This window comes from Numida meleagris, chromosome 7, assembly GCF_002078875.1.
Source record: "Numida meleagris isolate 19003 breed g44 Domestic line chromosome 7, NumMel1.0, whole genome shotgun sequence".
NCBI classification, from domain to species: Eukaryota; Metazoa; Chordata; class Aves; order Galliformes; family Numididae; genus Numida; species Numida meleagris.
This window is the reverse complement of record NC_034415.1, coordinates 15,208,697-15,233,008: the sequence shown is the minus strand read 5'-3', so window position 1 is coordinate 15,233,008 and position 24,312 is coordinate 15,208,697. Positions and strand designations below refer to the sequence as shown.

The following is a 24,312-nucleotide window of genomic DNA, read 5'->3' as shown; positions in this document are numbered from 1 at the left end:
TTGTGTCCCAAACATGATTTTGCTGTTTCCTGAAGTGATGGCATGTTTCTCCCACGGGTTACTTCAGAAAAGAACTTGCAAACAGGAGGCGACTTACAGAAAACTAGTCTCTTAGTGGTAGTTCAGTGTACTCCCCTTTTTTCCCTCAACTCCAAATAAATAATCAACTGTGAACATACCTTCTTTCAAATTAAAGTAGTCTTGTCGCGTTGGGGTGAGCAGTCCTTCCGAAGGGAGGAGGAAAAGATCACATGCATTAGCTGGCCAGCTTGGCTCTGCATTCTCCCCTCACAAGTTTCCTTTGAGGACAGGGGCAGACAGCGCTCCCTCCCTCCTGGGTATTTCTTCATTACTGCCTTTTTCCCCCCCATTATGTAGGGCAGCTCTGTAAACAAACAAAAACCTGCACGTAACCAACAGTAAACCTGTTCTTTTAGCGAGAATGAAAAGCTTTCTTTTCTGAGTACACTTAGAAAATAAATCTTTACTCACCACTCTTAAGAACGAGTTGAAATTTCATGAGGCTATTGCCTAGAGCCACCTCACCTGAATGCTTAACTAAGCAGACATTCCAGAAAGGGCTAGATCGAAATGAAGATACACTTTTAAATATCTAGTCTAAATTGCAGTGAAATAGGAAGCACCTGAAGATAGTATGCCACATCCTTTGCTGTCTTGCCCCAGGCTCACTGCAGAGCCAGCTCCCAGTGACACCACAGGCTTCTCAGCAGGGACCCCAGCACCCACCAACATCCTGAACTGCAGCCCCCCTCCTCGCTGCGCCTGGGCTCTGCTCAGCATCCAGGGGGCAGCTACCAGGCTGGAAGCCAGGGCTCAGAGCACTCCCTCCCCCCCCATGAATGCTCCCAAACCCAGGCTGCTGAGGTATCATGCCTCTTCCTATTAGCAGCAGAACACCCAACTGCACACACAGACCTTTCTCTGGAAACCAGCAGTACTGCCATCATTATCTTCATGCCATGGTATCATGGCTCATCCTGCCATTCACCTCACTATCCTCTTCACTTGATACTTTTATTTAGTAAATAGAGAAAGCAGTCTCTTGTCATCTAACAAGTGAACTGCACTTAACTCAGTGCTCAGATTGCCCAAGAATAGGCTGTTAGCTGTTCTTAGAAAGCAGCTACTTGAACTTCAAGTTGCTGCTACCGCTTGCAATTTCTAGTGGAAGATCATATCACCTCGCCCTATTGTTAACAGCAATGGGAAAATGGTTGAGCAAACGTGCCCATTCCCTGTCAGGTCACTGCATGCAACCAGCAGGATCCCATGCTGCACCTCAGCCTGAGAAGACCACTGAACTACCAGGGCAGGTTCTTCTCCAAGTTACACCACAACCAGGCTCAAGACTCAGGAGAAAATTTCTTACAGAAAGCAACTCTGCCAGTATCATCTTCATGCCTGTACCGACACTTCAGTTTACAGCAACAGTCTGACCACACTTCCAAGGCAAGAAACTTCTGACTTAAATAAAACACAAGTATGGCAGCCACCTAGGAAGCACGGCAGCTTGCCAGGTGTGTACATACAAGTTTAAACTCAAACAGAAGAGATAAAGTTATTGCTTGTGGCTTTAAGTAGACTTAGAATGCCAGCAGACATTTAGACACTGCTTCTCCAAGGAGCCAAAGCGTCACTTACCTAGAGGACAGGGGCAATTACAAAGGCTACAAGAGTGTAGCAGAGCTCTGAGAGGCTCTGGAGCTTATTTACAGGACAAAAACCTTGTCTCCTTCAACTCACACCCATCACTGCACTGAGAACTGCTGCGGCACCATGCACACCACTGAGACATGCTCCAGCCAGGAACACAGAGAGTTCATTTCAGAAGGAAAAGCTTCTGTGAGAAAAGCAAAGTTCTTCATAAATCAGCACACTAAAGCATTAATAACTGCACAAAAATTAATTAAAAGTTGTAGGACTTTTTTTCCCTGAAATGCTTTACAAAAACCAGTCAACTTAAACCACAAGTAACCAGTTTTCAGAATGCACTGCCCCTTCATATTCCTTGTTGCACCATTTCAAGTTGCACAGTCCATATTCTACCATCTCTGCATCACAGGTGTACACAAACTAGCTGCAGAACTGCAGGGAGGGGCAGGGTCCAGCCAGGACAGCATACCCCTGCCTCTCTACGCTCCAGAGCTTTGTCATGTTCCTTTTAAATCTTACTCCACGCAGCTTTTGCTGCGTGTAAAAAATTCAAACTGCAAACACTCACCACTCACACGTCCAGTGCTTATTCACAATGCCTGACAGCATTTAAAATAAGAGCATTATCATAAATGTAACGTTCCAGTCCTTTCTAAACTGCACGTAGTAGCTTTAACATACTGATACATGCTGAAAAGTACCCTTGCTGTACACTTCCACCTTTGCATTTCCAAACTGTAACACTAAGGTACAACCTCATCCATTCTAAGCATTGTGCCTGCTCCCAAAGGAGGTAGCCCAAGTAGCTTGCTCAAATCAAGATGGGGAAAGCCCAGGTAACAGTTGTAACCACGTTTAAGGAAATATGCGACATGAGAACACAATCCTTCTGAACTATCAAGAACACCTCCTTTCACATCTGTAGCAGAATCAGTTTTCATGACTCCAGCTAACAGCTTCAGTGGTCTAAAAGAACTGTATGGCCTTTGTTCACAGTAGAAACATTAAGCTGCCACGTTTCAATAGTCTCGAGCGGCAGAATAGGATTAAAACAAAACCACCAAGAAAACAGCAAGGGCTATTAAAAATCAGTGCTGTTAGCACCAGACACAAAGCCCTCCTTCTGGATGGCTTAGGACCAGATGCATAGCAAGCTGACCTCTACAGCTGTTCATTTTAGTAATTAAAATGAATTTGCACCTGTGATGCAAAATTAACTCGGGAACCAGAAGACTCCCGGTTAAGCACATTTGTTGATTCACACACAAAGAAACACTGACAAAACACAGCTAGTTTTCAAAGCTATTATAGTTAGAGAAGGGCCGAACATCTTCTGCCCTTCACTTCTTAGCACCTGGTGCACCATTTCAGATGAGTTAAGTGCTCACACAGAACCCAGCAGTGGCAAAAGCTTAACCACTGGCCAGCCAGACTGCAGGGTGGAAAGAACATTTCACAGTAATGTCAGGATTATTATTTTTTTTAACCTTCCTTTGTACAGTATCAAGCATCACACAGTTGTCAGGAATTCAGTTCAAGTCTTTAGCTGCTTTGTCATGACATAAAATTCAGAGAAGCAAAACACAGAGACAGCAATGAAAATCAAGGAGAGGCTGTGCCAAGGGTGTGGCTGATCTTTTCAAAGCAAGCCTAGAGATCTTTAGCAACAGTTGTACAAATATTCAAACTGCTTTTCACCAAATGTTTGCATTCTGGCTTAAGTCTTCCCTCTCACAAATTGCAGCTAACTGCATATATTAAAGCCACACTAAAGATCCTTTTATCTTTTTTTTTTTTTAAGATTAAAAATTGTCATGAAGACAAGTACTGTGTCAAAGCCTAAGTATGAAGCTAACTCTACCATTCCATGGATTGCAATCCAGTTCTCTGTTTTGTGTGTGTGTCAAATTGTAGTGATATCCACAAGATCGTAAGTGTTTTTGGAAAACAGTTTATTTGGGAATTACATAGTATTTTCAATTTTCCAAAATACATTTTACTAGATCCCTACAAAAGAAATCTGAATAAGTACAATAATATGAAATTAAGTTTGTTGCAACAGTCATTAAATATTTACTTCCACTAATATATACATACAAAATGCCACACAATTAGCTTGTTTACCCTTGGAATGTGTGCTGCATTCCAGCAGTTATGCTCAAATATCCATATCCTCCAGTTCCACAACATGAAGACTCAATATTAACACTTTATACATTCTTTATTATAGGCAAAAATCTTTTTTTTTTGTTAATAGAAATTAAAGTAACCTTCAGCAACTTCACAGCTGTGGTAGCTTGTCTACTGGAGTATCAAACTTGAAATCTGCTGGGAAGAGATCAGGAGCTCGAGGGTAGATGAGCCTGTACGACTGTCTGATCGTAACATCAGCCACACCAGCAATATCACCAATTTCTAAGACAAAAAGCAGACAAATGAATAACGTTTTTATTTTTTGCCATTTTTCCTGAATAAAACAGCATATCCTCGTTTAGTCTCTGCTGCGTGCCATTGGAACAGCAGCTTCCAAGTCTACAGAAAACATGAATTCTCTTTTAAGCAGTAAGATGTTAAAGAAAGCTTTACCTTTTTGTGTCCTTTTCTCTGCAGATGCTTGTGATGCCATATAAATAGCTGCAGCTGCTACAGAAATAGGGCTTCTCCCAGGAACCAAATCTAATTCCACAGCCTTACGGGCAATGTGTGTTGCTGCCATTTGTACTTGTTTAGGAAGACCCAGATTTGAACAGAATCTTGACATGAAGTCTCCAGTTGTAATTAGATCGACACTGGTTTCGAGAGCTTTCAGAATAAGTTTAAAACACCGACCTATTTCCTTCTTTGAAATCCTGGACACCGCACATATTTCTAAACAAAGAGGAAAAAATAAGCTTCACATTTGACAGCACTTTCTGCCCGAAAATATCTGAGTTTGATTATGTGTAGGTTAACACCACAAAGCAGGCCAATGTGACGAAGGCCACTATACCACAAGCTTTGCACATTAATGAAACTTCAAAATCATTTAAGTCAGTTCAAACTTTTCACGAGGAGCTAAAAAAAAATACAGATTACTTAATAAGGAAGATTTGGAACTCTACATCAAAACTGTATCCTCATCAGGGAAAAGACACATGTGTTTATTGCAGAGCTGTTGGCTCAAATGCAGTTAGAAGAGTCCCCACTTTCATCAGATCAAGCAGTATCTTAAATCTCACCAACACTCAGAACGAATCTCAAATGTCAATTTTAAATGTATTATCACCAAGAATCCCAGGCCTGAGAGCCTACTCACATCGTGAATGGAGCACTTTTTTTCTAGACTCCACCTCTCCTCTCCAGGCCCAAGCAAGGTGGGCTTTAGCTGCAAACAACCAATTTGGCAAAGTCCAGAAATTAGAAAACTAACTTCCTGTAATAACAATAACTCGATGCTTTATAGCAAAATTGAATCTGTACCACTGAAAGCTTACCTTTAAACGTTCTTGGAACACCTTCTTGCCTACAGGCTATGTAGAGACAAGCAGAAGCAATAGCATCATTACTCCTTCCCTTCAGGCTCTTCTGCTCATACACTTGCTTGAATAAATTATTTGTTCGATCCTTCAAAGCAAGAAGACTAAATTTAATTAACTTTAGGCCATTTAATTAGCAGCAATATCAAAAATTCATGTGCCCATTATATTATGCTAACTGAGTCAATGCCAGAACAATTTAAGACAGAGACATGAACTTACAACTATATTTCTAGGGAGGTTGATTCTGTCTGCCATGTTTGTAATTTCTTTAAAGGCGTTCATCATTGCACGATCGGAGCTACTCATTGTTCTACGATTTTGGTACTTCGAATTCCCAAATTCATCAAAACTTGCTGCACCTGTGCCCTGAAAAAAAAAACTGTTGTCAATAAAACACGGTGAACTTTCCCTCATTTCAAGAACAAACATATTCCAGTTTTATAAATCCTAATTCAAGGCAACAGATTGGAACAATTGTGCAAGTATACGTGACTGAAGTTAATCATACAACTGAGCCTTGTCCCAAACATCATGCTCTATACTCTGTACAAGTCTCAAAACATTAACTGATTTCCAAGGATCACTGATTATGTGAGGATTTTTCTTTCCTAATGTAAGAGTTTAAAGAATAAAATATGAATAACACGTAGCCAACACATGTCTCTCAATATACCTAATACCAATGTTCACGTCCGAGGTTAAGTTATATGCAATTGGTATGTCAGTTAGGCTACATCTGCATCATGGCAGATATGGCCAATTCAAAACAACAACAACAAAAAAAACCAACCCACAGTTTTATGGCCTACTGGAAACCAGTTGTTACAGTGATAACTTAAAAATGGAAATAACGGCATAGGCAAAGAGAATATCCAAACCAATGACCAATTCAAAACTAATTTGATGCTTTGCCTGCTAGCAGCAGCAAGCGTTAGTTGTGGCAAGATGTAAAAATCCATATATTCTGCTTTTACAATAAATCCATGAGCCTCTTAAAGGAAAATCTTGAAGTCCTCCAGATGAGGTCATATCCACCTCACAATCTGATGGATACCTCTGTTGCTGAGACCCACATCTCTGGTGTACACACTTTGGTACTGCTGCGGAGACCTAAGACCCTGGCACAGAAACCCCTCTTACAAGTCTCCCTATAGGGTGGCCCTTCAAACAGGCCTTCTATGACAGACACTAGATCCCAGGACTGTTCTTGGCTTTTTTCCTACTCCTTCCAGCACTGGTAGCAAATAAGGAACCACCTAGAAATGACCCTGGCACCAACATAGCAGAGAGAGCCCCAAAGGCAATCCCAGGGACTTGACTGGATGAATATCTCTAACTACCCAAAGGTTGCCAGTGAGTCTTAAAGGGAAACAAAGAGCAAGAAGAAAGCACAGAAGACTTCAAGCCACAAAGAGCTTTACAAACACCTTCAGCAAGACTTCCCTTTTAGAACAACATCCCTCGCCTGAGATACGCATGTCTCAGGTCAAAAGGCTCCTTCCTGGTCACTGCTCATAGCCCTGCTGCCTGCAATGTTCCCTGCAGCATTCATGTGTATCGTGGTTTCCTGTACTAGTGCTATGCACAAATACTTAGAGGAGCGGTATTTCCTCAAAACCCTGTAGATACCAGAGAAATGACCACAAAGGCCCATCATTTCTGGCAACAAGTTCCCAGACCCTGTGTGCTCAGACCTCACAATAGGCATCCCTTCTTTTCCAGGAAACACTGCTCTGTTCTGAGGCCATCAAGCATTCCCCTTCACCGCAGGGATTTTATTTTCCCTGCTCCATTATACACAGCACCTGAAAGATTTATTTTACTGTTTCGTAATTTTCTCCTACATCTCCTCATTTTCCACTTTCTTGCTGGTTACTTTTTCCTTTGAATGTTTGCTTACATACATCAAACTACCAACACAGCTGTTACACAAATACTGTTAACCAGAGGATTTCACACTGTTGGCACCTTCCAAGAGCGACCCCAATATACAATAGCTCACAACTATAAAAGGGTTGGAAAATACTCTTCCATTTCAACTGCTTAAGTTAAACCACAGCAGTTCTCCTGCATTTGCTATTTAAATGCATCATCTACTTTCCTTCCAGATCATTCAATTGAGGGACAATGCTTTGTTGGCTTCAGTTCTTCACCACCATGTTAGGAAATACCTTTCCCTGCCTGGAAAAAAAAAAACAGAAGCCCTATGGCTTTAACGGAAATCTAATTGGTTTTAAGAACCACTTATCTTTTGACTGTAGCCTTCATGAGTTACCTACTCGTAATCTCTAGCACTTCAGCAAGAAACACGTCAAAGTCAGGAGTTTCACCTTTTTGCCTTTCAAAGAGAGGAAAAACCAAAATATATTCCTTCATATTCCTGTCCTGAATACTGATTCAAAGATAGCTAGAGTCAAAATACACAGGGCTGTAAAAAGTGGTGATCTCTGGAGGGACTTAATGGAGGGACTAATGGAGGGTAGGTGCTGGCATCCAACAGTTTTGCACCCTGGTATATCCTCTCCCTTAAGAGCAGAAGGGAGAAGTATCACCATCACCACTGACTTGAGGCTAACCACAGCACCAAGGAACGCACCCTTACCATGCAGGAGACTTGCCCAGTACAACCCGCTCATTATGTGGTCTGGAGGTAACCATGGATCCTTTCTTCTTTTACATTCATCAGCCTTTTACATTCTTCTCACCACTACTTATCAATACAGTACTTTCAGATCCAGGCCACACAGTCTGACAACACCCAGCTTCCTTCTAGAGCCATCTGATTAAAGGATAGAAATTCTATACCAAAAGAATACATTAGTTTCCTGTTCAACCAACCTACATTCTCTTGTAGTTGCAGTCACTACAAAAAGGAATAAATTAACAACAAAGCATAACAAAAGACAACTTTTCCAACAAGATCTGTAGCAGAACTGCAAGTATTCTTTTAGATTCCAAGAAAATACACAGGTCTATAAGCTACCAGCTCACCTCCTTCTCTTGAATTTCACGTGAAATAACCGTGATAGTTTGACAGTTGAGTCACAACTAATGCCAGACCTCATCATGTCTCCAATTGATCTGCACTGTCATCAAGGCAGTTGCAGCACGCTATCTACTTGCAGAGAGAGACAGTTCTGTGTCAATACCCTTAAAGTCCTCCTGAAGAATGCAAGCCACTTCCACCATAGCTAACTATGCCATTCAACTTCCTCTTCACAAATTAACCTTTCTTGCAACACAGGCTTTTGCTGCCTCAGACAGATGGGTCTCCTAAGTACTAAAACCAATTAGGAATTAATCTCTTTGCACGGGCAAAAGAACTTCTCTCTGGCTACTAGCAGGTAAAGAATGTATTTCTGCAGCAGAAAGGAGTCCCAGAGCAGTACCTCCCAGTTTCAAAGAGGAAACTATGAGAAGCCATTTTGCAAAGCAGAACTGACCTGACCCTTTCTTTCACTATTTAAAGTTCTGTTTTAACCAGCAAGTGGTTCAGACTCCATTTTCACCTACATCCAATTCTGTGAACATAGGTACCTTCTATTATATTCCATGAAAATAATTAATCTTCACTTTTGGATTTCCCACAACATACGTTTTATTTTTGTTGTTGCTGCTGGCATTTTTGTTTGTTTGTTTAAACAATCCTACTAACAGCAGCTCTACCTCAAACAGAAGGAAGCTTCCTGTCCAACAGGAAAGGGATCTCAGGCATACGGGTCTGGAGTCTCCTCCAGGCCATTCTGGCAATTGTTACTAACCAAGAAAATATAATCTTATCCTGCTTCACTGCCTGGAATTTATGAAGGCTGTTCTTTATTCTTTCAGATACTACTCATCCTCCTCATGAGTACACCAATCTCACCATTATTTAAACATCGGTTACTTTTAGGTCAATTCTCACACCCAACTACTGTTGGCACTGGCTTCAGAACACTGCTCGAGAAACTGGCTTATCTCTTGGTTCACTTGTTTTTGCTGCAAAACTCATGCCCTTTGCACATTGACAGAAAATTTCTTCAGAACCTTCTGATAAGCCATTCTCTTCCTTCCAAATAACTGAGGAAAAAGGCAGCTCCCAATATTCACAACATCCAGAGCTCCTGCTCAGTGGCAACACAAACACAGGAACTCTTGTCCAGAACACATCCTGGTTTGTCACAAACAACTTCCTGTAGAAAATAATGTCTGTTCTTTGGTTCACTCCCTTGCAAGTGCAATACCTACAGCTGGACAAATTGTCCCTCAAAATTCTCCCTGGTAGTTCTAGTATTTGGACATTTTCACTCACAGTTCTCATCAGTTATGCGTCACTAATGATCCTGCAGCCCGTATTCTCTAAATAGCACTCTGCTATAGCTAGTTTAGTCGTGTCTATTCAGGAATATTCTGGTTGACAGCAAAGCTGTTACATTCAGTGAATCTTTATCCCTGACAAGTTTTGTTTTTCTTTGAAAAACACACTTTTCATAGATGTTTTTTTAGGTCTTTCATTCTCTCCAGGGCTACTATCCCTCTTATTCTAAATAAGAAACTCAACTTCAAATGGGAAGAGGGTTAGCACGTCCTGTTAGAATTTGTAACCACCTGAATCGTATCTCTTGCTGAAATACCATTTTTCTTCTCCAACATGTAGGTTCTAGAAGAGCTGAAAAGGTCATCCTACTTACTGAATCAAACTGAGTTCCCAGAAACAAACCCTATATTTGCACAGTTCCAAAATGAGTCAACAGCATGAATCTGGATTAAGCTGTCCATTTCCTCCATTTATAAAGGTGCATTTCCGATCTTTATCATAGCTTACCAAATCTGTGACAGAAATCCAAGTCCTTCTGGACCTACTAAGGTATCCTTGGAACTCCAATGACTTCTAAAGCACCACTTCACAGAGCTGCTTAGCAATGCCTATTTGTTTAATGAAGCAGTGCAGAAACTTGTTTGAAGGGAAACCCAGCATAATGCATCCTAAAATCTGGTTGGAAAGCAACAATGCTCAGAGTTGTACAAAACACAAGCATCCAGACCGACAATTTTTTTTTTTTTTTTTTAAAACTACCACAGCTTCAAGACAAGCTGCTCCTATAAACGTTCACTAATGGTCTTCCTCTCTTTGAAGAATTCTGAGAAGTATGGTGGCACATGCTCCTATGCATATCCATACGTGTTTAGGTATGCCTATTTCTTTATCTTCTATGGAGGACCATTTCCTGTTAGGATTCATGGAAAAGAGGACTAGAATCATTCATCTAAAACACTAATGGCTCTCTAAGCATCCACGTGATTGCTGCCAATTAACTGCTGTGTGTTAACTGCAGATTTTTTTTTTCTAGGAATTTAGGAAATTCATTAAGTTACTGAAAGATAACCCAGACCTCAAACTGTTTTTAAAAACAAACTATTTCTTTGGTAATTATTAAAAATTACACATTTCTGATTTTAATGGCTGAAGACCATCTCCCTTTTAACATGAAAATGAAACTGACACTTTCTTAAAAATGAAGTGGAAATACTGCACTGAAAACAGGCTACTGATTTCATTCAGCTATTGTGAAAGACTTCAGATGACAATTGTAATTGTAAAATCAGACAGCATGAAACATTCAGGAAATACACAAATATGAATTTGAATCCTGCAGTAGAAAATACAACGAAGCACAACAAAAGCTTATCTGGGCCACTATTTCATTAAAGGAAGGGCATTTGTGTTATTAATCTTGCTTTCTCTTTCTCATAAACATCTGACATGGCTGGATCACAAAACTTCAAGCTAAACATACACTGAATACTTTCTTCTGCAATACTTATACCGTAGAAAAATTCTGCGTTTAGTGTTTTCACATAAAATTCACTGAGAGAGCAGGCACAACATGCATGCAGCTCTTCATGTCTCCAATATTAATCTGATTTAGACATTTTTTAAAAAAAGTTGGTTCGTGCTGTATATCAAGGAGTGGCAACTAACCCCACAGCACTGCAAACCTCTCTCTAGTGAAAAAGTTCAGTATTTTCTTGCTGTCAGCCAGGAACAGCCACATTTTACAGATTATTGAAATGCAGGAGTTCAGTTTTGACAAAATCTCTTTGTAAATGCATTCTCTGAATAGTTTCCCTATGGACACACAAATACGTAGTAGACATAAAAATGCTCAAGCTTAGTAGCATTTAATATTTTAAATTTTACCTTTCCAATCATTGTACTCAGGTCACCGTCGCTCAACAAAGGATTCTGGGTATCCCCAACTCGAGATGGGTCTTTTGTTGCTTTATCATTGCTGAAAGTTCTCCACTCAGACCCTACATCTATGACACGATCACCTGTGGTTACAGAAAGCAATAGTTTGTATCAATGTAACATTTTGAAACAGCTTCTGAAACATTAAGTTACACAGCTGAGCTCTCAGTTATGTAATTCAGGCTCTTACCATCTGCAAACAGAATGTAAATTGCAGGTCAACACACCAAAATGTTTAGGTTTTTCTAAGTAGAAAGCACTAACAGGAGCTGCAGAGAAAATTTAACTACCTAAATAAATGCATCCAGAAAACAGAGTTGCAGCCATCCTTAAAGAATATCACGGGTTATTCAATACACAAAGGAGCTCACAGTTGTCCATGAACATTCTCAGTGCTTAGACAAACGAGTAAGTTCCCTTACCTTTGACACTTGATGAAAGTGCTCATGAATTAGCTATCATGCGCCATCTCATCAAGCAGCACATCACTTTTGTGAATGAGCTCCAGGTCCTTGGTACTCAGAAATGAATATGCCACCTTCTAAACCACCACAACAACGTTTTGCAGCTCTGTTTTGTTCCTTATGGGATTCCTACCCTGCTCAACTCTATTTCACTTATTATGCTTAATAAAATCAACGCAAAGTACAAGCATACAACTCTTTCTTAAACTCAATCTGCCTCTGGAATTATACCCAGTAGAGTTTAAATACGAGTTCAGAGCAAACAAACGCCGAAGTCTCTGAATGAAGAAGACTTTTCTTGGGAGTCCTCTCAAATTCACCTAAATGTATCCAGCAGCATCTATTCAGACTGAGAAATATCTCTAACCAACACTAATACAGGCAAACAATCTGCAGTAATCACAATGATACAAATAGTGATTAAAAAAAAGTCTGTTGGTAGCACAGTTCATTCTATTCACAGGTCTGGTAAAACCTGCACCTCAAAGGTGTTGTCTCCAGAGCAATACTACGGTACTACAGAATTTTTAGGAACATGGGTAGAGAAAAGCATCAGGAAGAAAAGCACTACAGTTCTGCGCAGGACATCAGAAGTCAGTACAATTGTCACCTCGCTTCGCTGAACGTGAGGGAAAATTCATTACCGTCATCAACGTTTAAGTGTTGTGAAGGCAACGTTCACAAAAATAAATAGCACTGACAGCAAGAAAAATTTCTGGCATAGAAGTCCAAGTATGAAACAACAGAGGCTGGTTTAACCTAGTAAAAACATAAGCAGACAGGCAAAAGCACTCTCCAACAAACAATGATAACATGAAATATGAAGCCAGAAAAAAAAATACAGGAGCAATGCACAGAGTGGTGTAACTGCAAAATTACTTTTGGAAAAAAATCTGAACGAGGAACTTTATTCTTAACACATGATGATGCAAAGAATATGCTTGAAACTGAAAGGTGTAAATGAATCTAAGAAACCACCCCAACCTAAAAAAGAATAAATGTAGGAAAGAAGTGCTCCCACTAGTACTCATCTGACATGCTCATAGCTATGCTCCACCTTTATTTAATGCTCCAACGAAGGCTGAGGGAGCGGAGGTGGAAACATCAAAAGTTAGAAGACTAAGAATACAGCGAAGTAGAAGAGAGCACAGATCCATCCTTCCTGCTAGAGGCTCGTGCCTCGCAAGCTTAAATCAGCAGACAACGTGCTCCTCTGGCTCCTGGGCTCTCTGTAAATATTTGATTCAGTAATGCGCCTTCTATGGTCTAGCAGTGACTTTACTTTAAGACAACCCCCCAATACTGTTTACAGCATCTAAAAAAAGCAAAATGTACTTAAAATTCTGGCATGGTATAAATAGAACACTGAGCACAGGGCAATGATGTAATATTTTTTCCACACAAGTAGGAATGACCTCAATGACTCACTCAAGGATCTGCCTCTTGTGAGTTATGAACCAGTCCTGCTCTAACAAAAAAGTGTTATATCACTGCCTGCTTTGGCAAACATATTACAAACAGAGAATTGAGTCTACTATTTTAGAGTGAGAAAGATTAAGTAGAACAAATCTCTGAATACAAAGCAGAAGCAGAATTAAGATGCAGTATGTAAATACCTTTACGTTGCCAAGAAATCCGCTATTGCAAGAAAACAGTTTTACAGTATATTCTGTGTTTTACTTACAAGAGTCCGAGGAATCGCATTCCACTTTTCAAAAGCCTTGCACAGAAGTGCGACACAAGCCAGAAATAACAATAAAACTGGAACAAATAAGCCAAATGTTTCCATAAATGGAAAATATTCGACTACAGGCAGCTAATTATCCTATCCCGCACACAAAAGGAAGTGTGGCACAAAGTATTTTTTAACTTTTCAAAGTATAAAAACCACTTTGGAACTGCTGTGTTAGTAAGCACACAATAAAGCCCCACCTGTAAGTAACAGAAACAAAACCTTAAATACTACAGTCAGTTTTACAAACAGCAGTGCAACATAGTAGCACTCAGAGAATCCGCTTTGAACACTGGTTGCTACACTATCAATCATTTCAAGCTCTGAACTACATTTCCTGGCTCATACCCTACGGATCGGCTCCACCAAATCACCTGGGAAATGCACCTGAGCGGCAAACTGTGGAGTAACAAAAGCTCCCAAGAAATACTGTCTAAAATCCCTGCTTTTTCTCATTGTTACTGCATGGGTTTGGCAACTGTATCCAGCTGCGAAAAGCTCGGGAATGGTTGCATATTCCCTTCACTACTTCCTTTTGATGCCATCTTTTTGAACAGAAATAAACTTCACAAGATACGGTGATTTTAGACATATCTTTAATTTAAATCAAACAGATGAGTTCATCATCTGCTCTGAAATCGAGATGCAAAACACAGTCTAGAGGACCAAACCTTTATGGAAACTCATCTCCAGCATGAAGCATCTTCATGAACACAAAGTTTTTCTTCACTGCCCTATTTCATTCATAAACCCTTCTCCCAGTATATAAGCTGTCTTTAAAATACGGTCTAATTGACTAACACGTGAATTGTAGTGGAAATGCACACAACAAACTTCAGCAACTCAGGTTACACGCCATCTAAAAATGTAAAACTGCTGTTATTCAGAACAGAAGACTTCAGACCAAAGTTACTTCTCTTCAGAACTGACAGATGCAAAGAGCAAGTGCTACAGAAATGCAAGAGTAAACTCAGCTCAGTATCAAAAATTAAAATGCAATTTTCAACAGCTTTAGTAGTTAGCTTAGCATGTCTATAAAACACAAATTATGCATGCTTATTTCACACCAAAAATAGAAAGCAACTTATCAAAGGAAAGCACTCTTACTTTACAAGTTTTGCACTCACAATTACATATTTTCAGATAAATAGTACCAGCTACTTTAGTGGTGCACTCCACTTGAAATACTTGTGATACGTGTGTCCTTTATTCTCTATTTGCATTTTTATTATCTGTTATATAAAAATACATATATATACACATATATACCTATAGCTGCAAACCAAGGAGGTTTAATCAAAACAAACAGGACAGAATTCAAGCCTCAAAACATTATCTTCCAAATTCAGTCCTGAAGCACTTCCAAGAAGATATGGCTTAAGTCTTTGAAAGAGAAGCTACAGTGATTCAGCGTACATCTACCAAGTCCTGCATATGAACAACTAATATTTTAATCTCAAAATAAATAGAGAATTAATGTTTATTCGCAATTTAAAATACCAAATACCTACAGTTTCTAACAAAGCTTCATTTGTACCATTAGTTAAGGAATCTGCTGCCATCTAGTGAGCACATACGTGGAAACACTTTTCAGAACATCAAGATTAAAAATGTACATAGAACTACAATTAATTTCAGCCAACTCCTTATTACAGAGAGTACTGAGGTGCTGAGACAAATTGCAATGAAAAATCCACGTAGAAGACTACAAGCCAAGGAGAATTGTGAAGACATATCTGCGTAGAAATTGGCTGAGCTGAGCCTTCCTTCAAAACTAAACAGTCTCCATTCAATCATACTGAGAATACATCTGCCCATACATCACTTTTGTCACCCTCTGCTGCACTTGCTCCGAGAAGCCTGACTATTTCTTGTACTGAGGAGCCTGGAGTTGGATGCTCCAGATGTGTACACTCTTCCACATTCTGTTTATTTGCTTACTGTCAATGTTTTGGGGTCTATTTAGCCCAGTTTCATGACTAATGGGGTGAAGGGACCCACAGACCCACGCAACTGGAGAGGGGGAAGGAAAAAGGGGAAAGAGTGGGGAGATGGGCCTAAAAACAAAACAGTGGCAATGAGCTAAGGGAGAAAACTAATCTACTAAACACGATATTGGAATGTAAGATAACACAATATAATACAATATAATTGGAATTGAAGCTAGTAAATCAAATAAAATGAGAGAGAGAGAGTGTCAAAAACCAAAGGCCTTGCTCTAATGCTGAAAGCAAGATGGCTAGGGAGCACACGCTGCAGAGGAGTGCAGTACAAGAAGGGGCAGTCTCCTGACTTGTGAACAATTTTTATCTTTCCCTCTAAACGGAAAAGGGAAACTGAGCAGTGAAAGTCTTCTGGGAGATGTAGTTCTTCTTCCCTTCTGAGAACCAGGTACCCGGAAGTATCAACAATCCACAGAACTGGAGCATTAACTCTTTAACTCCCAGTGCACTACATGATGTTATGATGCGGAACACCGATAACAAAAATCATAAAACCATGACACTTATGTATTCCCCAATACAGTTATACTCAACTTCATTTCAGTTTTCAGCAAGCAAAATTACTTTCCTTGAGCTCAGAGGTATAACTTAAATATACTAGTTTTATTAAAATGTTACCAAAGAAGAATTGTTGAGAAGAAACAAAGCAAAACCAAACCCTAACTTTACAGTCACGACTTCCTCTACACGGTTCACACAGAACCTTTGATTAGGCACACAATCCTTAGACTAGTTTCAGGTAACACCACCATATCATCAGAAAACATCCTCCAAATAACTGATGATTCAGAATGTAGATAAATAAAATAATTAGTCTAATGGAAGTATTCTTCATATTGGCTCTGAACCATCTTTGGTTCCCAGTCTAGAACCTACCAATTGTAAAATCTTCCACATCCCTTAGGAAATATCATGCTAAGAACAGTGACTGCGAAGCCTTGCCAAAACTGCCAGGGCTTCTGCTCCTCATGTCTTAGCAAAAACTAAATGATGACAGTTGTGTCATGGCAGCATGACTCAGTACTCACACTACCACTCAGGCTAGTGGTGTTTCCGACAGCCTCATGAGATTCAGGAATCAGGCATCCTGAGCAAGTCACATCCAAAAAACAAATGCAGGCATTTGTGGAAACTTACGCTGTTTCCAGCAGATACAGAACTTGAATGGGTCAGATTTAAGACAGAGACTATTTGAAGTGCTGGCTGAACAAGGCTAATGGATGGCTCTTCTCAAACAACAAACTGCCAATGTAAATTCAGCACCCGTCAACACTCATGCATTCAACCACTCTAAGTTTCTGCAAGTGTAAGCGTATCTTATTAGCTTTTACATGAATGCAAAGAATTTTACCTGCAAGCACAAACTTTTGTCAAACAATTTTTAGTACTCTGGACACCAAGCATAAAAGCAGCAACTAGCTATAAGGTGCTAATATACATCCATATCTGAAGCTTTTTTCCATTTAATTAAAATCTAAAAATCTCCAATTGAAATCTTAAGTGTAAAATGTTAACATTACTTACAGAGAGAGGTAACCATCAACATGCATACAGATATGGAAAGGTTTTTCACCATTTGGAGGTTTAAAGATATTAAAATAGCCACAAAAGCCCTCTACTAGATCAGAAGTATTTAAGCACCTTCTTCACTTACAGGATACTACCAAAAAATAAGAAAAAAATGAAATAAATTACTTGGTTTATTTCAGAAAAGAAGCATCTACGTACAGATGCAATCATCAGTCTCATCCATGATGACAGACATTGTAATGGTCTGAGTAATGAAGCAGCCAACAGATACAATTAGGAAATCCACTCCTAGTTATTTGTTATATAATAACGAAAAAAAAATACCTGCGGTAAAGTTAAATCTTACCTATGCCCCATAGATCACACTTGAATTTAAGACTAGACATTTAGATCTCAAACTTTTCAGAAATATTAGCCAACTAAATAACGCAACAGAATTCTGAAACAGCCATACCTCTGAGCACAAACTATGGAATGTTCTCCTGAAAATGCTGAACAGGTATACACAGGAGATGGAACAAACATCTGCATGTTGTTCACAACCTTATCCTAGCCTCCTGCTGCGTCAACCTTTTCCTGTTGCCTTTCCCCTCCTTTTCAGCTACATAACCTCTAAATATAATGCCAGCCATAATACTAGTAACATTGATTTCATCACACACTCCCAGAAAAGATAACTGTCAAACTTTGGAATCAACGTACCAGCTACTTTAACCGCTAACACACTCTGGATTAAAAAAAAGAAAGCTTTTCCTCAAAATATGTGATATCTTAGTACTTTGCCACAGCAAGCAGGAAAAGAATCGTGTGGAAATACACTTAGCTTTGTCAAAAATTCTTAGATCTCATTTCAGCCATATTGAACAAAAATACCGGCCAAGTCACACCACTGCATGCTTTAGAGCAGTAGAACACACCCATGTTCAGCATTTACCATTCTGCCACTCAGGTATACCAGCAGTGCTCTGCAGACACCAAAACCACAGTATTTTTAAACAGAACAGTGACAATAATTTGGCTACAGAGCATACAGAGTCTTGCAGTTTCATCTACTGTTCTAATGGATCCCCTCAAGCAGTACAAATCTCATAGAATTTTAGCCCGTCCCAAAACACATTATGAGTAGGACTTGCACGTACCAACTACACCTGTGTAAGCTTAGAGACATCAGAACGCAAATCTGTGACTTACTTCACTGCGTAGAACGAAGTGAAATCACTGCTCTCTTAATGGGAACATATCATGCAACTTGCAACAAATGCATACAAGTTTGATCATTTGGACATTCTTTGCATTTCATGTATCCAACAGAATATCCCTTTCTCCTCACGTCTCTAGAAAAAGAGACATCAAGAGCAGGATCTGATTTTCTCCTCCTCTAGATTTCCTAACAAAAGAAGGACTATCAAATATTCACGCTGCTGCTTGCTCATTCACTCTTCAATTATTTACCTGCTAGTTTTCCAAACTAGCTGTTGGATACTCTAGCTAATGAGTTGGATATATGCAGGAAAACTCAATTACTGAAGGATGACAAAACAAAACAAGAACAACTGGCACAACAAGAGTAAATGTTGAAGCATTTTAGTGACAAATCCATACAACGGCATGCTTAAAAAAAATACTCCACACTTAAAGGAAAAAAACAAACACATTTTACCCTACCAGTAACACTGGCTCTAAAGATGACTAGGTTCAACGTAAACACATTTTGAAAATACAACTTGATTAAAGCCCGCATTAATATTCTAAAGATTTTGCTCAGAAAGACTGACGATTTCAACTAATGAAATCTGTAAAGCTACTGATTTGGAAGAGATCAGAGAGTAGATCTCTAAAGTGAGAACAGCTTGTGACTAAATAAGGAGATGCATGAAGGTGAGATTTCTGATAACTCCCAAGTTCCTAAAAACGAAAACAGGCAAGCAAAGCTTTCTCCTCTTCTGCTGAACTGTTAGAAGTTTTGAACTGATCAAGACAGATCTTTCTAAACTTCAGTTCAATTTCCAGAGCGCTTATGCAGAGTTGAACACTGACCAAGTTATTTTAAACAATGGCCATGAGCTTAATATCATATTTAAAGAGGAAATATTGCTGTAGGTATTTGCATTTTCAACCAGCAGATTTATCACAATTCATACGTGCAGAACATGCATAATTTAAATCAGCCGTTCTTTAACAAAGCAAGTAACGGTGGGGGCTTGTCAGCCCTTTATAGGTTTCATCCTTTTAAACACAATTGGTACCAGTTTTGTACCAATATTTTGGTTCCAATTGATACCAAAATTTCAAAAATATTTTAGAAAATAACTAATAAAGTATACTGAAGTTTGCTTTTTGCATCAAAAAAAATGTGTAGTCACCTGGATAAGTTAGTACTGTATCTTATGCAACTTATTAAACTTCTAGCTTCATGCTAAGAGCTGTACAAAACCGGAGTAAAGCCAACACAAAATCATTACTGCCTAAGAGAGAGGGAAATACTATCTGAAATATTTAGTATTATTGAATTAATCATCTGAATACACATCGTCAAAACGACGTATTTTCTTTTAATCACAACATGATAAATAACAATAGAAATAAATGAGGTTTCAAGAACGAACAAACTATCTCACAAAGAGATGCATGAAAAAGAACATACAGTGTGTTTTACAACAAAATGATTTTCTCTCCCATTCAAGTAAAGACAATGCCTTCATTTTAGATATTCCATTATATTTATCAATACGGTTTATCCTCTGGAAGCTGCTGCCACATTTACAACAGAGAAGAAATCAGCAAAATTCAGAAGAAAAACTGGTATTTACTTCAGGTAGTCTTAAAAGACTTAGGAGAAATAGTTAACAAAAGCAAGAATTGGCAAGGATATAGAGAATCATCCTTCAGGGCAAAAAATAACCTCTAACCAGTGGGAAACAAGGGTTGTTCTGGGTTTGTTTGTTTATAAGGAAGCTATTTGCCTAAGGGCTTTTACTGCATTTCTTTTACTTTACTAACTGAAATAACAGTCATGGTTAAAGACAGAACACCGCAGTAGGTGACATAATATTCTAATTCAATATTACAAAATATTTTAAGTTTTCAATCTTTAAAACAAGTTTGTTTGTTTTTTTCTGTAATACAAGAAGTTGCCAGAAGAGGGGCTATTTAAAATAGTAAGTGTTTAGCAAAGAGATCATCATACAATAAAACACATAGGCATCAAGACAAAAAGCTAAAGCCTCAAATTACATTCCCATTTTGTGAAAAAAAAGTACAAAAAAACCCCAAACAGATCTACGTGCATAATTTAAGTTATATAGTAATTCACAATGATACGAAACCCACTTACCTACTACCAGTCCACACTCTGAACAAATCATATCACCAGCTCTGTAATCCTCCACTAAAATGGAATCTGGATGGTTTGGGCAAGTCACTCTCGGAAGAGCATCCAAGCTACAAAAAGAGAAAAGAATAATTAAATCTTTATTATCTTAATCAAGGAGGGTGCATATCCCAAAGTGTGAGTTCACTGCTGAAAATAATTATTTACAGTGATCGGAAGGACTGATTATTAACCTAAAACACCTGAACATCTTAAATTCCTAAACTTTGGGAATTCATCTCATCTCAGAAACATATAAAGTTTCCAATGAGAACATGAAAATGCAGACAGGACTAAGTGCAGTCCACCTCGCAGACCAACACTAACAGAAGTTCCTGAAGAACTTAGTAGTGATTGCTTCACACTAATGGGCGTTTCCACTCATTCTTATCAAACCAATATAATTTATCAGGTCCTCAATTCAAGAAGTAGTGGGCACGCATCTATTTGAGAATATATCATTTTGTCATTGTTTTTCAAGGATTAGAAAAAAAATCCCACTTTAAATTAGGCTAAAACTAGATTATGTATATTAAGCAATTCATTAGGTGTGAGATTTTAAGGGAGAAACGATCAGCTCACGAGAAGGACTGGGCAACAACTGCTTCTGAGAACCGGAACCATCTCCTGTACACCATGTATCTTCAGCAGCTACGAAAAACTTCTAATATAGCGCTGTCATTATTTAACACGTGCATACACGCAACAGCACTAGACCAGAGCAATGACCAATTGCTTCTAACCAAACATTTCAGCAGTAAATATCTCATTTAAACCAACAGCGACCATCCAGTAACTCCAGTAAAAAAAATTTCGTTTCAAAGCTGGAATTATTTCTGTTTACAATTCGAGGTTTTATATTCAAAAGAGCCATTTTCTTTCAGCTAAAAAAGCAGCGGGTATGGCAGCTGATCACAATAAAATAAAACCCCGCAAGTACTTGTCAACCTAAATGTGACAGCACCAAAAACACCTACTAATCCTTCAAACAGGAAACCACCCTATTAAAAAGTTGAATTCATCCGAGATCCTCCCTTTCCCACCTGCCCATTACTTCAGCTTAATCTATACAGTCCCACCTCACTTTCCATGTTTTAGATACACCTGATGCATCAAAAGAAAATAAAAACAAACACAATATTCTAACCCGACGGCTGTTCAGAAGAACCTCTACGACTCAAACTCCAGATTAGAAATCACCAGCAGCGTTCATCTTCTCTCGAGACAACACGATCGCGCACGACCTTCGGGTGCTGGAAATCAGAGACAAGCGCTCCCTCCCGGCCCGTCCTTCCTCGCCGCCCCAGCGGCTTCACGTGGCAAACACAAGTGTTGACAAAGCGCGGAGTGCACCCGTCTGACATCTGGCATTACGCAAAACGCCAGCGACACGTTCAGTGAAAAAAGGGGAAAAATAAAAAATAAAACGAGAAGCTCAAAAAAAAAAAAAAAACACGCTTGCAGTACATTGTTGCAGACTTCGCCTTCACAAATGACCACACAACTGTTTTTTCTGCCCAAGTTTTAATCAACCGATGCAGACGGACGCGCGGTGCCCCCTGTAAGGAAGGCGCTCAGACAGGCCGGCGGCACGGGGCGCACGGAGCCTCTGGGCGAGCAGCACCGAGTGCTGAGGCCCGGAGCGCCGCGGAGGCGGCGGCGGCGGCGCGGCCCCGAGGTCGGGGCTCTACCTCACGGCAGCAGACCCCTTGCCGCACGGCGCGGCCCACACGGAGAAGCCCGGGGAGGCCCCTGCCGCCGTTCCCCCCGCCGCGGGCCGGCCTACAGACCTAAGAAGCCGGCGAGGGACGGCGAGCCGAGGCGGGGGGCCGCGCCGAGCCGGGCGGGAGCGGCGATGGCCGCCGGTTCCTCCCGGGGCGGCAGCGAGGGCCGACGGCCATTTTCTCTGCCGGGCCCCAGATGCGGACAAATGGCGGAAGCCGCACCGTCCGCTCCTCGGAGGACTCCTCCGCACGGGCTCCTGCGGAGCGCCGGGCCTCCCTTACCGGCTCGTGGACGCCATATCGCTCCCTCCGGCGGCGGCGGCAGTACGCGGTCGGGCGACAGCGCGGCGCACCTCCTTATGTAGCGCCCGCGGGGGGCGGGGCCGCCGGCAGTTCGCGACGGGTCGCGCTGAGGGACAGGCGGCGCCGCGCCGCGAGCGCGTGCGCTGGGTTCTGGCGGTGGGCGCAGAGCCGCGCGAGGCGGGGCTCGGAGCAGGCGCGCGCAGCGGCCCAGGGCACGCGCTCGCGGCGCGGCCCTGCGCCGGGGCGCGGGAACGGAGGCGGGGTCGGGCGGCTCGGGCTGCGCGCGCCCACACCTAGGGAGCTGCGTGAGGCGAGGGGGGAGATCGATGCCACGAAGGGGAAGGACGGACCTTTTTCTGTTTGCAGCGACGTTTTTCACAAACGCTCAATAAAACCAAAGGATGAAATAGACTTTAAAAAGAAAACCAAAGCACGATATTACTTTTCAGTGGGAATAGAGCTTGCTGTATTACGTTTCCCTATGACCTCTGCGCTGGGGCTGTAGCAGTGTCTGCAACAGCTGTGCCACATCAGCACTCAGTCCCAGCGGGTTTCCAGGTTGTACTGGCTTCCGCGTGCCCTGTGTTGCACGTGAAAGGGCTCCTACCGACAGTCGCTGCCAACAGCTGCAATCCCCGCCTCTCTTCTCCTTAACTGGAGTCCCGTTTGCAGTGCAGCAAGACAATCGTTTTCAGAAACGTTGCAAAAAAAAAAAATAAATACAATGAACCATACCTTGTTCCCCGTCTGCAGCCGTATTTCAAGTGCTTTCACCCCAAGCAGCCAAAAAAAGCGTTTGATGTGGGAGATGCAAATACCACTATGATCATTTAAATATCTTATGGAAAATTCACCTTGCAGTCCCCAGCTAGATCTGCTGCTTTCCCACTGCTGTAGTTACAATAATCCTATTTTTAAAATGTTACATAACCAGTCATTCTGGAGTTTCTTTAAAGGTAAACCAAATTTATCTCTTGCTGTCTACTGTCAATGGTAAAATACACCACAGTTCTCACATTAACATTACCAGCACCATTCCAACAATAATTCAGTGGGATATTCAACTGCCTTTGTGAACAGAGCAGTACATTAATGACAATAAGTCGTCAGATCTTACTCGTTTGTCTAAAGGCCCTTTGTGATTGTTTGTTGATTTAGCCAATGTTCGTTTTGTTAAATTATCTGAAGTCAGTCAAGTGCCTTATAGGAGCAAATGAAGGAAACGATCAACAGCCAGAGCAGCTGAACTGCGCTTGGTACCTTAGCACATTTCTGCAATGCACCTTACACGTCCAGACCTTTAACCAAACAAAAAAGATTAGCACATTGCAGCACTGGGACGAAATAGGAAAAAAATAAAAGCAACTGTGAATGGGTCCTATAACATCAGTGGGGCTCCGGAGCTATAGCAAACAGCAGCCACCTGTGCATCTCCACTCAGATGTGGCATTCAGCATTTGAGTTATTAGCACACTAATCGGGTGTTTGAAACACAGTGACAGTAGAAAAACAATTATTTTGCTATGGTTTTTTCGTTTCCTCTTCAGCTTTGCATATTTTTTTTCTTACATGCATATTCTAGACTGATTTTACACAGTGACCATTTGCCAGAGTAATAAAAGCAGTAATATTAAGTGCATTACATCAAGTGTTTTGGAAGCAGTCAGGCTTTTGTTCACAAGGCAATATAAATGCAGTAAAAGCAGAACCCCTAACACCTTTCTGCTTTTGTGAGGACACACAGCCTAATTATATGCATGCT

General features: G+C 40.6%; 1 protein-coding gene across 2 annotated transcripts; it reads right to left on the bottom strand.

The window, feature by feature from the left end:
- GTF2B (general transcription factor IIB) lies at nt 3,610–22,686 on the bottom strand. Of its 2 annotated transcripts, none has more exons than XM_021404105.1 (7): nt 22,530–22,686; nt 20,488–20,594; nt 11,374–11,507; nt 5,412–5,558; nt 5,148–5,277; nt 4,261–4,542; nt 3,610–4,089 (listed from the first exon to the last, which is right to left on the bottom strand). In XM_021404105.1, the coding sequence occupies exons 1-7, from the start codon at nt 22,544–22,546 to the stop codon at nt 3,956–3,958; spliced, it is 951 nt and encodes a 316-aa protein (XP_021259780.1). In that variant the 5' UTR covers nt 22,547–22,686; the 3' UTR covers nt 3,610–3,955. The 2 variants fall into 2 exon arrangements, with proteins under 2 accessions (XP_021259780.1, XP_021259781.1); XM_021404106.1 differs by lacking the exon at nt 22,530–22,686 and adding an exon at nt 21,671–21,875.

Coding starts and splice junctions, on each gene's coding strand:
- GTF2B (XM_021404105.1), bottom strand. Junction 11,508..20,487: donor AGAGTGTGGACTGGTAGTAG/GTAAGTGGGTTT, acceptor CTGTAACCACAG/GTGATCGTGTCATAGATGTA. Junction 4,090..4,260: donor AGAGAAAAGGACACAAAAAG/GTAAAGCTTTCT, acceptor TTTTTGTCTTAG/AAATTGGTGATATTGCTGGT.